Source organism: Pleurodeles waltl, chromosome 2_1 (assembly GCF_031143425.1).
Source record: "Pleurodeles waltl isolate 20211129_DDA chromosome 2_1, aPleWal1.hap1.20221129, whole genome shotgun sequence".
NCBI classification, from domain to species: Eukaryota; Metazoa; Chordata; class Amphibia; order Caudata; family Salamandridae; genus Pleurodeles; species Pleurodeles waltl.
The window spans coordinates 133,475,914-133,490,553 of NC_090438.1; the positions used below are offsets into that span (position 1 = coordinate 133,475,914).

The window sequence follows — 14,640 nt, forward strand, 5'->3', positions numbered from 1 at the left end:
ATGACCATCCCTGGCAGCTCAGGCGAGTAAAAAATGCGTGCTTGTGGGTGAGTGTGCTTTTATGTGAGTGACAGTGTACGTATGTGTGGATGCTTGGGTATATGTAAAGTTGTGTCCGCATGAAAGTAAAGGTCAAGTGGTGTGAAATGTCGCTTCCGCTACCCCTGGCATTTTGGTGAATTGATGTTCATGGGCAAACTGAGAATTCCATTTTCATTTTTACCTCCCTCTTCACATATCATTTACTCTGGTGCAAATTACCAACAAACAGAATTCTCTGTCTCTTGCAAAATGTCCTACTTAGATGTTCCTAAATGGTGTCATCTAAGGGTAATCACCTTCTGCATGCCCTGGCCAAGCAGGTAGTGATTCATACCTTACCTGTTTCGGTCTGTCGTAGGGAGATCGATGGGCTGGGTGGCGTTAGAGTGGGTATGCAGTGGCAATGTGCTTGCTGACCTTTGCGGACACCAACTTGTTCTTGGATGGAGCATAGGTTTACAGCTTGCTGGTTTACAGCTGCATCCACCACTGAGCTTTTAATTTACAGGCCTTGGGTACCTGTAGTGCTATTTTACTAGGGACTTACAGGCAAATTATATGTGCCAATCGAGTGTAAGCAAATGTTGCCATGTTTAAAGGAGGGAGTAAAAGCACCTTAGCACTGGTTAGCAGTGGTAACGTGCCCAGTCCTAAAAGCCAACAAACACGGGTGAAGGAGGGTGAAGGCAAAACGTTTGGGGATGACTCTGCGAGAAGGCCAAGTCCAATATTAACATTTTATGGATGTATGATGGACCAACGCATCCATTTATCACGCATGCCTTTTCAATGCAGCCTCTACAACGACCGCATCTTTAACATGCATAATGCCTTTCCAGAAAATTTGCTGTAAAAGCATGTTTGGTAAAGGAACATGCATGGCAAATTCTCCCCCGCACTCCCCCTTACACCTGACACCATACTCTATCCGCCCAAGCCCTTAAAACTGCCCCGTTGCACCCCCTGCCCTGAGCCCTGCCCTGTTCTAAAAACCTACCCCACCCTGTCCTAAAATCCACCTCAACCCCCCACCCTGCCCTAAACCCTAAAACCTACTCTGTTCTAAGAACTACCCTGACCCACCTACCCAACCCTAAATCCTAAAAGCTACCCTGCCCTGTCCTAAAAACTACCCTGAACCCCCGCCATTAACCGTAAAACCTACCATGTCCTAAAAACTACCCCTCCCTGTCCTAAAAACTACCCCGATCCCTGCCCTGAAACCTAAAACCTACCCTGCCCTGTCTTAAAAACTACTCCAACACCCAGCCCTAAACCCTAAAAGCTACCATGCCATCTCCTAAAACCTACCCCACCCTTTCCTAAAAAACTACCCAACCGCTCGCCCTAAACCCTATAACCTACCCTGTCCTAAAAACTACCGCACCCGCTCCTAAAAACTACCCCAACACCCCGGGCCTAAACCCTAAAACATACCCTGCCATAAAAACTATCCCGACCCTCCGCCCCCACCCTAAACCCTAAAAGCGACCCTGTTTTGTCCTAAAACCTACCACGCCCTGTATTGTCCTAAAACCTACCACGCCCTGTATTGTCCTAAAACCTACCACGCCCTGTCCTAAAAACTACCTTGACCCCTGCCCTAAACCATAAACCATACCCTGTCCTAAAAACTACAAACTACCCCTCCCTGTCCTAAAAACTACCCTGACGCCCGCCCTGAAACCTAAAACCTACCCCACCCTGTCCTAAAAATTAACCCGACCCCCAACCTAAACCCTAAAAGCTACACTGCCCTGTCCTAAAACCTACCCCGCCCTGACTTAAAAAAAGCCCAACCCCCCCAACCACACCCTCAACCCTAAAATCTACCCTGCCCTGTCCTAAAAACTACGCAAACAGCCCTAAACCTTAAAAGCTACCCTGTCTTAAAACCTACCCTGCCCTGTCCTAAAAATTACCCCCTGCCCCCAACCTAAACCCTAAAAGCTACCCTGTCCTAAAAACTACCCCGAACCCCCGTCCCCATCCTGAACCCTTAAATCTACCCCACCTTTCCTAAAAACTACCCCGACCCCCAGTCTTTGCCCTAAACACTAAAAGCTACCCTGCCCTGTCCTAAAACCTACCCTGCCCTGTCCTAAAAACTACCCTGACCCCACCCAGTAAATCCTAAAAACTACCCTGCCTGGTCCTAAAAACTACCCCGACCCCCGCCAAAAATCCTAAAAGCTACTCTGCCCTGTCCTAAAACCTACCCCAATCTCCTGCCCCACCAAACCAGGCCCCACTTACCTCTCTTTCCTCTGGTCGCTGCTCCTTCCTGTTCCGCCCGGAATGCTCTCTTTTGTGTTACCACGCATATGCATGGTAAAGGCATGCGTGCTAAACGCATGCGTATTAATAGCAGCGTGGTGAATGCATAGCATTGCATTGACCGTGTTGTTTGTGATGATTCCCACATTTTACTTACACGTAACATTGCTGACAGACTTGTCATTGGGTTTTTGAATACTTTTAAGAAGAGTGTCTGCAGTTTCCTTTTTTCGTGTCCCTTCGTCCCTGTATCCCTTCGGTGCATTAGATGCACCTCTTCGTAGTATCTTGGTGCTGGTATTTGAGGCTCTGGGGAGAAAGTGGACTGGCTGCTGCCCCATTATAGGCTAGGATAGTGAAATGCGTGTTTTGTGCACTATCAAAGGTGGAAAGGTGCAAAAAATGCTTCAATGTCTTGGTCCCAATACTTCCTAGGCCTCGCAAGGTAACAAGAATTAGCAGGACCATGGTGTAAGGGGAGGGCTGAGAGTATTCCTAGACACACCAGCACCGAGCAGCAGCACAGCGCTCCCAGGGAGTGCAAGAGTTGTCCACAGTGCTTAATTTGTAAACAAAAAGGTGCCGGTGCCCAAAGCCTTCCTCTTAAACACGCAGCTGGTGCATTTAAATGTGCGAGCACGGAATACTGAGACAGCGTAATCCTGAAGCCGTCTCGGGCCTCTTCAATCCATTTAAAGCTACTCCCTGTCCCTTCAGCTCACTATGGCAGCTTTCTGCTTTCTCCCTTTGTGACGCTTTTCTCTTCCTCCGTCTTTTCCGTATGTCTTTTGCTCGCAGCAAATGCTCGAGGCAGAAGAATAAACTCCGGCCCTCAAAAACAAGTGCCGGTGCGCAGCACCGGAAACAATAAGCACAAATTAAGCACGTCCCTGCTGCTCAATATCTCACCGTTTCAGATGCATGGCCTGGTTTTCAGAGGCAAGTGTTCTATCAGGCAGTGCTGGTAGTACCGGTGAACGCTGCACTTAGGCGAGCACCTACTTTGCTTAGTGCATGTCCCACACCCAGGACTACTAAATACGCGCACAGCCCCAGGCGGAGCAGGCTGCATGTGCGATAAGTACGAAGAACCTCCCCACGTATCCATGCGCGCTCAGCCCTGCCTGCAATTCGAAAAATGTGTGCACCTGACGTGCAGCTGCTCCGCAAGGGCTCACTGTGCACAGCCTGTTCCACGGAGCAGATCAGACATTAAAGGCCTCCTTTGGAGTTTGGCGGACTTGATACGACATCACAAACGTGGGCGATAATCTGCGCGCCGTTTCACGTGTGCATTATAGACTACGGCCCTTGTAGTACAGTAGACAGGATATGCGCCATGTTTTGACTGAGTAGCCTGTCTGCCAAACTGTAAATACGGCCAAAAGTCTTTTAAATCTGTCATTTCAGTGTTTAGAGCAGAGATCTTCAAACTACGGAGCTGGCATCCCATAGGACATGGTTGGAATCAATTGGGGAACCGTGGTTTTCCAAACAGGAGCATTTTCTTGCGGCCGACGAACGCGGACAAACATTATGCAGAAAAAAAAACAATACTGACAATTTCACACCGAACATTCCCTTTGAACTTACCTTTTAAACTGCCCCTCAACCCGATGATTACACTTGTAGTGTGTGGCCTGCTTGCTTTACAATGTGTGTAGATATATTGTGGCACATTTAAAAGCAAATCAGTCTGTCGGTATTTACTGCAGGTTGTATGTATACCTTTGGGCCCCACATCAATTCTTTAGATTGCTTACGGTATTTAACATTTTAAAGAGTAAACCTTTGTGGGGCGGAGGAGGGTACCACGAAATTATTTTATATGCATGCCTGTCAACCTCATGCCTCAAAAACGTGAGTGAAATCAGGCATTTAAGATGGTGATCCCTTAAGGTCATTTAGAGGGTATATTAACTTGGTCGGTGTTTTATGTATATCTGTGGCCGGCTGGAAGTGAGTTGGAAGACGCTGTTAGAGTCAGTGCAGATGATGGTGTCAGCATCTCCTGGTCCTCTGGATGACGTAACCTATGATGCTTCATGGGGGACTGACAGCCTGCGGCGCACCCCCGGGCTACGAGCAGCCCCCAGTATTTTCCCTGGAGTCACAGGCTCAGCGCTCAACCTGTCAAGGCTCTGACGGGGGCCACAAGACGCAGGAATACGACTCCATCTTATCCTCACCATTGGGATCCATATTTCAGTCTCTAATTGCCTGAGGTGATTTCGTTCTCGACTGCTGCTCCAGCGAGACGACAGACAGACATTGCAAATAATGGCCCAGAGCGGACAAATGAGACTCCTAATGACCGTCATAAACCATCGCCGGGGGCGTAGCTTCTTTTATAGTGCAGCAGGTGCAGTGGCGCCGCGGTCCCACAGCCCCCTGAACCCTGATTATTTCGGTACTGCACAGTTGAAACAGCGGTCAAGGGGGTCGCTTTCTGTCTTGCACTAGGTCCCAGGTGGCCCACTGGCGAAGCCACTGACTTCCCAATGAGAGTCAGTGAATCTTACACTGTCTGACCTCAAAGTCATCGGCCGGCGTGACCCCAGGCTGAGGTAAACAAATTGCTTCTTTTCTTAGCTGTTGTTTTAGTCTCCTCAAGTGCTGTGACATGACTCCCCACTCCCAACACGAGCCTCGCTTTCATCTTTCCAGGAAAAAGGGATTCGTTTTGTTGAATGTATTTTTATCCTTGGCGAGCGTCCCTGACTCGAAACATCTCTGAATTCGGTATGAGACAAAGAAAGTGTACACCCCATAAAACACCATCCCCTGAAAACGCAATTCTATAGTCTTTGCTGCTTGAAGGATTGCGTGTGCGCGCGCAGGTGATGTAGGACTCAAACATTACCATCTGAATGTAGCTCTCGTCCTCCTCTCCAAGGCATGAGTTGGCAAATATTCTGGCAGAGTTCATGCAGTCCCTCTCTGGCGCCATGAAGCTGGTTCGATTGCTAGACACGCACAAAACAGAAAAGACAAACCACTGTGAAGGCTGCATGTTAAGGAATGCGCGGTGATAAGGCCTGGCTCTACCTATAGGCATACACAAATGTTTTTTTTTTTATTGACTGGGGTTATTTAGTCAGCACTGCAGTAGATCACGTCACACAGCATAGGGATTTATGAGCCTGACCGTGTCCGTGGGCACACCACCTTGTTAAAGGTCTAACACGGGTCATACATAAGTCATTTGGCCAACATTGCATGTTTATGTTTGCTGAGCGAGCACTGGTGCATGGGAACCTAATAAGAGTCGGACTGGGACACAAAATAGGACGGGGCAACAAAATAAAAGTGTTCTCCATTAAAGAACCAGGTAGCTAAACAAGCATTTGCAATGCAATGAGTCTCACGTTTGCTCGAGTTAGAGCTATTGGCGGGGTAAATTCCTAACTGGACTTTTCTTGCCACATAAATTGAAAATGAAAAGTAAAACAGTTGACATAAGGGAGCCAATTCAAAGCACCAGGGCGCCATGAGCATGAGCGCAAAGGAGAGACACAAAAGGAAAAAGAAGTTTGCTTGCAGTCAAACGTATCGGCAACCGTGCAATTATCCATGTAACAGGGTCTATGGTCAAGGAGATAAGAAAACTGCCTCAAAGAGGGACAAACGTAAAGCATTTACCAATGACAACAAAGGATTTTTGAAAGGCAAGCCTGGGAACGAGTGACAGTGATTGGTGCGAAGTGGGGGTGGTTGATTACAACAGGCCAGAGCTCTTGCGTGCTCGACCTAAAAAGTATCCCACATTTGCAAATCAGTTTTGAACTTGTACGACATGCTGTATGGGTATTTCGTAATGACTTGGAGACTGCATGCACTTGTGTTTGCTGCAGGCAATATTTGTGGTAAAATCAGGTAAATCAACAGTAAAACCGGCCCAGTAGACCACAAAACAGGCACACAAACAGCCAGAAACCTGGACCACACACTGCCCAGCCCATCGGACACTGTCTAATTGCCCTATATACCAGCCCAACTCTGAACCTAATTGTTCTAGGTGTTCCAGAGTGTGGGCGCAGGTTACATTTGTGAAGAGCCTGGACCCCAGTGACATATACTTTTCCCTGTGGTAGCAGAAGTAAAAGAATACAGGCATGTATGCAGCAACACCTGTATACACATGGCATCCTAGAAGCACCACATCACAGCTGGAAGGGGGATGCGTGGATTGCAGGGATGGATTAATTTACTTAGGGCCCTGTGCTGTGCGAGACTGGAGGGTATTGATGTCCAAGGGGGAGGTTGTTCTTATTTGGTGGGCGTTGGCAGAGAAGGGTCTCTCTCCTCCACTCCTGGATTTAGTTCTGGCCACTGCTAGTAGATTAGCCTGGGTGGAGGGCTGGTGGAGAGGGGTGTGGTATCCCTGGATCTTAACACAGTGCTGTTTGGTGGCAGTGCCTTCCAGGCATTTGGAGGTGTGGAGCAATGGTTTAGAGGCCATTCTGTTCTACCAAAGAATGCCAGCAGAGACAGAGCTCCAAGCTGGAGATGAGAAGGATATATGTTATTTTCAACATGAAGATGGGGCAACCTGCTGCGAACAATTACCAACTGGTAATCTTGCATGCCAGGGGTGATGGAATTGCTAAATTAGAGTAACAACTTAATGTCACTGACTAATGATGGGTGAGGGCAGAAGTTTGGGGCCCTGTATGTAAAAGAAAGACAGGGTTTTTAAAAACACTTGAACTGGTAGGAGTAGTATACATTTACGTCTCCTAGCTAGGCGCATGGAGGTTTAGGACCGCATCGCATACGACACCTAGTTTTATCTCAAGTTCTGATGGGAAACATTCTGCCAGAGGAGGGGGCACAGTATGTGGGTCTGGTGCAAACGCTTTGGAGTTCCTTGAAGGAAAAAATATATTGTTTTATAAGGACAGCAATTATTTCCGGAACTGCTGAATGTTCGGGAATTTTGGAACATTTATACACTTTCTTGCTTACATTACGAACCGACATGCGACACCACCATAGCACTTTAATGGAGGATCTAACACTTATAAACACACCTCGAATATAAACAAATGTCGAGGGACTTAATGAAAAAGTTTGATGCAGTTTAATTCAGGTCACACTACAACAAGCAATACCTGTCTCTTTAACATGGCAACTGGAGATGCAAGTAGACAAAGAAAAATGGAGCACACACATCCTCTATTCAACACTTCAAGAAAATCTATCATACTTGTCATAACAATCTTTTCACATTGCTATCTCCACCAACGTGGGAGCAAAAGGGCCTCTGTAGATTTGACGACTGATTCACTGCCATTTCTGGCAGACTTAGCACAGCACACTAGATCCAGACGGCGGAGCCTGAGAAGTTTCCATTGCCGTAACTCCAAATTATCAGATTCAACCCTTGGAAGCGCAGCAGGGGAAGCTATCTCCAAAGGTGCCCTACTCTTAACAAGGCCTTTAGATAAAAAGGCTAAACAGAGGTGCTAAATGTTCTTCACAAATGCTATGTTTATATGAAGACCGAAAGCTGGTGTTGCCAACAAAGGCTTAGTTATACTAACAGGCCATTTCTCATATTAGGTTTATATTTGTTGAACAAAACATGGCATGTCTGCTAAAAGAAACTGGTATTGTGATAAATTCACATTAACGGCCATAGTTCAATTTCTGTATAATACGAAATATGTCTTTTTTAAAACAGGTCATATTAAAGAAACCCTCAACATCATTCTTTCTCTAGAAATATAATGAAGGAGTGGAAATAAAATAAAAAAAGAGTAGCAAAAAGACAACAAAAAATATCAGGGGAAGTGTTTACTCGTCGTGTTGGCAACCAAGCGTAAATATCCCCCGCAAATCATGGCGGGGTGGGTGGAAACAGGCGGATCAGGTGAAGACTTGACAAACTGTTATGGAGGGCACCCAGGTTTGCTTTATGACAAGGCAACAAATGTTGTATTTCCTACTCATAATCTAGTTTCTTTCTTCTTCCTAATATTTTCTTTACCCGCTTTGGTCCTTTACGTCTGCCCCTAACACCCCTCGCTGTACCACTCCCTTACTTTGATCCTTGGAATGTTCCCAGCTGTGGGTTGACCAGATGAGCAGTGGCTGTTCACAATTCATGATGCACGAGTCTGACAATGAGTCTTAACTGTTTATTCACAAGGAGTTCTTGATTATCAAAAAGACAAAGAGCAATTATCAACACCCAAGAAAGGCCTTGTAGGCTTCTCTTGCATTAAGAGAAATGAATTACCACATGTGATACTTCAAACTGAGCATGGTAGCTAACAGAGGAACGTATCTTCAGACTACTGAACTCTTTCTTGACGCGCAGTGGTGCTCTCCTTCTCTTTAATATCACAGATCAGTAACATATACATCCAGTGTCTGGCATATTTCAATTTCCCCCACTTTGCTAGAGCTCTGTGATTCAGGTTCCTGTGTACAAGCATTTTCAGGACCAGTATCACTATGCCACCACCTTTGTCTCTGACATTGGGTGTTTTTTGTGGGAATGTTACTTCCCTGTAACAGTTTGCAGTCTTTTAGAATCACATACTCTGCACACTCCTGCCATCTAGTGTCCGGCACAGATTCTAGGACACTGCATATTTCTGGCTCTAGAGGTAACCCCACTAGGTTGACCTATGACCCTTGGAGGGTGTTCACTAGAGTTCAAGCTATGTCCCCAGATTTATTGTGGTGTGGACTGTGCAGTCTCTGGCGTCATTCAGTTATTCATAAGCGGGCTCAATCTTGCTGCAGGAGATCTCGAGTGCCAATATGCTCCCCCATTTTGTGTACAGTGTGACCCAAGGACAGCTCTTTGTCAACCCACTTCAGATGGGCTACTGATCCAACTGGCCTCCCACCGAACCCTGCCTCTCAATAAGACACTGAGTTCTTGGATGCAGATAAAAGGCCACAGTTGTATTAGCTGTCAGTCATACACCACAGGGTGGGTTGTAATTCAACAGGACCTGACATAGTTCATGGATAGAAAAACAATAACAGTTCCATGTAGTAAAAAATATGTTCTTTTAACAGATTTCAACAAAGATTAATAGGTAAGATTGTTTTTGAAAATTCCAAAATGTGGCCGCCACAACTGCAGCTTCCTGCCATCTGGACACAGTCACTCTGCGGAGGTGCGCCCGGGGGCTCTGAACCGCCACTTCGTGAGAGTGGTAATAGCCATGCTCTAGAGAACTTGTTCGGATTGACACACTCCAGCGCGGGCACTTGGGACCTATGCAAAGAGCCCTCGTAGAGCTTCTAAGGCTTGAAAGCATTAGTGGGGCCTAGTTTGGATGTCGCCACACATTAATGGGGAATAACCATCGGGCATAAATTTGGAAGTGGGACTGGAAAGCTGACCCGGACAACGTTAGTGGTTAGTGGGCTTGCCTCAAGAAGACTGTCTATATTATTTGCTGTGTGTTGTACTGTACTTTGAGTGAGTAGAAAAAATTCTCCTTTTTACAGAAATCATTTATTTGGGTTGCTGTATGTATTTTGAGTTGTGAGTCTTTACCCGCTTTACATCTCCCTCCTCCCAAGAAGTCTTGGACTGCTCAACCTGCGCTACCACTGAGAGTCCAGTGCTGATGTGGCACTATGGGTCCAAAGCCCTTAGTAGGCCGGGTCCCTGGACATCTGGAGTGAAAAGCCTCAACTGCCACAGTTGGGCGCAGTAACTCCTGCTTGCTCCATGGCCGCGTTGAAGGGATTTTGACACCATGTTAGTTTATAATATCAAAACTGCCAATAGGAGGACAGTCAGAGGATCCATATGTCAACCTCGGATTAAAGTCAAACTCGGATTAGGCGAGCAGGACATCCTGCTCCAGGAAAGGAGCAAAATCTTGATGCATCCAACAGCAGAATATTTATTGCTGGTTCTGTTCAACATGTGCCTTGAGTGATTCCCTTCAGGATAATGCTGACTATCTCAATGTGCAGCTGGTCAAAAATGGTGAACAGCAGGTTAAAGTAAAAGTAACTAAAGTAATATTGGCACATCTAATTTCAGGCATTCTGCACTTTTCCAACACTCACTCGACATACAACATCTCAAATATACTATAGCAGGGTTGCCAGTGTGTGATTCTATAGCCCGATTCATTTAAATCCTCTTTGCTTTTGCAATGCTGGTTTTCCCAAGCAAGCATTTTCAAAACATCGAATTCAGAAAACTTCTACACTTACTAAGGCACAGTCCATGTCCTTGTCAACACAGGGTGTTCTTGAATCGCTGTAAGGTTTCTCAGGTCCAATGGGGGTGGTCGTGCTGCATAGAGAACAGCACAATAGCATTTAGGCACTAAACTGACATAACCTTGCAGATCAAACAAATCAGTATCATGGAATGGTAAATTTAATTCAAAAGATTTTGTGGGATCTAAACTAAAAAAAAAGTGTTAGGGAATTCAAACGAAACACAGAGAAGTAATATGTAGGACTCCTACAGAGTAGAACAGAATGTATCTGTTGAGACAGTTTTAAGATATTTCTGGTATTTCATTTACTACCAGTTTTTCCAGTTCTTACATTTTCTCCGAGGCTTCAAATCACGATTCACTGGAGGCGGTTCAAGTTCAGCTGGCAGTTCTGGTAGTGGACTTGAGACTTTTGAAGTGTTAGCTGCAGGAAGGGCAAATGGTGGTGAAACAGGACTCATGGGAATGTAGCCGTCGGGGGTACAGTCTGATTCAGAAACAGGCGGAGAAGCATTGGACTTCATGGGGACATAACTATCCTCGGAAGGTTCCGTCGTGCATGAGTACAGTGGTGCAAACCTGGGCTAGAATATAAAAGAAGAGTGAGGGACACACTGTGAACAAATGTTAGTGTTACTGCAACCGCAACTGCTACTGTTACACCACACTAAACCCAGTGGACATTGAAGCAGAAGACAGAATCTGGTTAACAGAGCATACATAGAAAAGTCATTTCAAGACTTCACAAAAAGTCAATCAAGTCTTAAAAACAAAAGGAGAAAAGAAAACCATTGAATTTGATTTCTATTAAGCACACCATTCTTCATCTTTTATTATCACTGTTGTAACATCTTTCTGCTTTCTTCTCACAACAGGAATATTTCTAATTGCATAACACTGTAAAATCATACATATCTTAGATGATATTTGACCTTGAAACTTAAATTAATTCAATGTGGTCAAAATGGAAGGGGCAAATATACTGTTGACAAATCTGTGTATTTTTTATTTACAAGTAATGATATTAGATTAAACAACTCCATTATCTGGCTAAATGAGCTTATTGAATTGTTGATGATTAATTGCTTCACATAAGTAATGTCTCTCAAATCCCAATCCTGCCAATAGATCTGCAACAGGTTGTGATTGCTTAACACCTCTGCAAAGACATTTCCGAAACCTCAATAATGCTTTAATATTTGACAAAATTATTGAATCATTTGTCAAGGACCTGAATACTTTCATAGTCAACAGATATTGTAAAAAGAATGGATACAATTTACTGCTTCTTTATTTTGTAACAATGTAACACATCAATCATGGTGGTCATGCTTAGATGATTTTGTCAAAACTGTCGGAGGACTATTTACAAATTCATTTAGTAATACATAAGGTAGTACTGCAGAAAATCTACTCACGTACTACAAAATGTTGTTCACAAACTTGTGTGAGGAGACCTCCACCGCTTCTTTCTTTTGTGTATAGGGACCTCCGCTGCAGTGGAGATCTCTGCACACATAGGTATATGTTTCAGTAGTAAATGTGAGAGGGACAAGGAGGAGTGGCTGGAAAATAGGGAATATGTACGACTAAATGGGGAAAAAGAAATGATGGAGGGGTTTAAGGACACATGCTAATACACACACACACCCACAGAATATTATGATCATTGCTATTCTCAAACAAGATTTCTAAAGTTACAACAGCCAAGAAAGTGTCAAACAAGTGTAAATGTACTCTACATCAGCCTTGTGGTAAGTCAGGCACCACACATAGCCACTCAGTTACTGCAACACAATCTCACAGAAAACAAAAGAGGCAAGGAAATAAAATAATACCCTTCAGGAACTAATGATAAAGGCATAAAAAAGATGTTGGCAATTAAATTATATATTCATACATATAAATATATTTAATGTTAACAATATGTGGAATTATTAAATACTTATTTTACTATTTGTAAAGCTAGTAATAAACCTAATTTTAAAGAAATTAATCTGTTAGACTTATTAAAAATCGAAAATGTAAGCTAATTTCAAATAAACATTTTCTACAGTATGTAATTTATATAAACTAATAATAAAACTGTTAAAATGTTAGTGATATTAGGACATTTTTTAAAGTATTGTTTAAAAATATTATGTATTCATTAAAATATTATATATAAATTAATTATTAATTAATTAATTAATTAATTAATTATTACCTAAATTAATACACCTAAAATGTGTTGAGGTAATGTGCTGTAACACTTTCTTTCATTAGACCTATGTTCAAAAGTGTATTGTTAATTTACATTTTATTGTACAATGAACCTTTTTTTTATTTTTTAAATAATACTAACCGTTAGTAATTTTTCCAACATTTTTCTGTAGGGCACTCTCCACCACAGCAAGGGAGATGTCTACCTAAATGTGCAAAGTTACTGATAGTAACTTTCCATTCGTAAATCCTGTTGTGGGAGACTGCAGCCCCTGATGTTGGGAGCCATAGGCATTTTAAGTCTACGCGCAGATGTAAATACACTCTGGGAAATGGTAAATAAAGGTAACGTAGTAACTGTACACGAGTAAATATACACCTGTATATTTACCTGTGTGAATAGGCCGTGTTGTGATCTTGTTTGTAAATCAGTTTATTAAGCACAGTGTTATGCATCTTGTCAACATTGTTCTTTTCTTTTACTCATCTCTACATATTTTTTCAAAACATAACCTTTTTTCTCATTTTGTTTGCATTTTAGTATGTCATAATAAATCATCCAACGTCATTAAAATACTTTCACAAGAAACTAACAAAAAATGTAGGGTGCTAACACAGTAAAATGCCCTCAGGGTGCAATTGTTCTCTGAGAAGCAGCTTTGCTGCATGAATTATTTCAATCCCACACATAGGAGATGTCTGCACAGGAAAATCAAGGTTTCACTCAAGAACAAATACTTTGTATCACCATGTTAATACAAGCTCTGACAAATGACAATGTAAAGACAGTTTAACTTTAAACATGACTTTTCAGCCGAAGACAAAGGAATGAATTCACAAAGCCATGTGCACTTGTTATGTAGTTTTATAAGAACAAATGGCAAGGTGACTGGTGCTAGGAATTCAAAAAAGTAATTAGCAGCAATAAACCCACTTATTTTCAACTTAATATTAAGTCAAGACAGAACAATATAACGCAGGAGTAAATCCCAAGTAAGAGATGGTCAGTAAAGGTTTCAGGCATGTTCATGTGTACAAGTGGAGTATACAGTTCCTAGAAGAATCAGAACAGGAAACAGGCAGTAGGTCGGGGTAGGTCTGGGCAAGCAGGTTGGGGAGATCTGATTGCTCAGAAGCAAGAGCCCTCACACATCCAGATGGGTGTCATGCTTCATCATTGGGCAGCTCTTCGTAGGGCCGACGCTGCAATGTGCAACGGACCCCTCGAGGGGACTCTTTGCCAGAGGTCTTTTAAAATAAGACGCCTCGATGAAGTGTAAGTAAAGGTGCTGTGTGAGTAGATGGTGTAAATGTGGTATAAAAATAACTAAGAGAGACCCTGAAATGCTAGTACATGGGACCTTTTGTTATAAATAAAAACAAAGGGTGTCTGTGCTGGAGACAATGATCCATTTTACTGCTTCTTATATCATAAGGTATTCCCTACACTTTGAGGGTGACTTTTTAAAATTGGGTATTGTTGCTAACTATTACTATAACCACAATCATTGGTAGATTAGGTGACATGGTCCTGATGAAGTGTTCAGATCCGCAGGGACTTTACATGGCATGAAACATGTTGACTGATGTTCTCGCTTTCCTGTGAGCTGTACCAGATCATAGTCTCTAACACAGCCACCCTCTGTTTTTTATTTATAACAAGAGGTCCCCCATAATAAAACTTTCAGGCTCTCTATTAGATATTATTATGCCACACTTACACAAATATACACTCAAAGCACCTTTACTTAAGCTTCATCACAGGACTTATTTTAAAAGACCTACGGCAAAGAGCCCCCTCAAGAGGTCCACTGAGCACACAGTGCCGGCCCAACGAGGAGCTGCTCAGTGATGAAGCATGACACCCATCTGGGTGTGTGAGGGCTCTTGCTTCTGAGCAATCAGATAC

The 14,640-nt window shown here is 43.5% G+C and overlaps 1 protein-coding gene across 1 annotated transcript in view; it reads right to left on the bottom strand.

Annotated features, from left to right (window-relative positions):
* The window catches only part of GAB3 (GRB2 associated binding protein 3), a 293,254-nt gene that overhangs the window by 39,475 nt on the left and 239,139 nt on the right, over positions 1-14,640 (bottom strand). Inside the window, exons 6-8 of the mRNA XM_069211804.1 lie at positions 10,861-11,113; positions 10,519-10,600; positions 5,183-5,285 (exon numbers count right to left, since the gene is read on the bottom strand). Coding sequence (XP_069067905.1) covers positions 5,183-5,285; positions 10,519-10,600; positions 10,861-11,113 — 438 coding nt within the window. The remainder of the gene's footprint in view (positions 1-5,182; positions 5,286-10,518; positions 10,601-10,860; positions 11,114-14,640) is intronic.